At 59.4% G+C, this 286-nt stretch overlaps 1 protein-coding gene across 1 annotated transcript in view; it reads right to left on the bottom strand.

Annotated features, from left to right (window-relative positions):
• The window catches only part of MCMBP (minichromosome maintenance complex binding protein), a gene marked incomplete at its 5' end in the record, with an annotated part of 14,318 nt that overhangs the window by 11,890 nt on the left and 2,142 nt on the right, over positions 1 to 286 (bottom strand). Inside the window, one exon of the mRNA XM_018575639.1 lies at positions 4 to 186. Within this exon, the coding sequence (XP_018431141.1) occupies positions 4 to 186 (183 nt within the window). The remainder of the gene's footprint in view (positions 1 to 3; positions 187 to 286) is intronic.

Raw genomic sequence — 286 nt, 5'->3', positions numbered from 1 at the left:
GACTCACATTGCTTACTCTCCTGGGTCTCACAGACAGAAGTCGGGATCAGCGGGTTATTGTGGTGAAGTTTCTGTACAATGACGGCGTGGATCCGCGGCACCAGAGACGTGGGAGGACTGTGTACTCGCTGCTCCTCCACAGTGTCCATTCCGTCCGCCGGGTCCAACCAAGCGCAGAGCCGATCCCTGCAAATAGAACCGAGTCACATTCCCTGCCCGGCAACACTCAGCCCGGGACCCAGAGACAACACCGGACCTCCTCAGGACGACCCAGGGACAACACCGG

Source organism: Nanorana parkeri, unplaced genomic scaffold (genome assembly GCF_000935625.1).
Source record: "Nanorana parkeri isolate BGI_ZX_2015 unplaced genomic scaffold, ASM93562v1 scaffold4314, whole genome shotgun sequence".
Classification (NCBI taxonomy): Eukaryota; Metazoa; Chordata; class Amphibia; order Anura; family Dicroglossidae; genus Nanorana; species Nanorana parkeri.
Note: the sequence above shows the minus strand (reverse complement) of the source record. Positions and strands in the feature narration are given on the sequence as shown.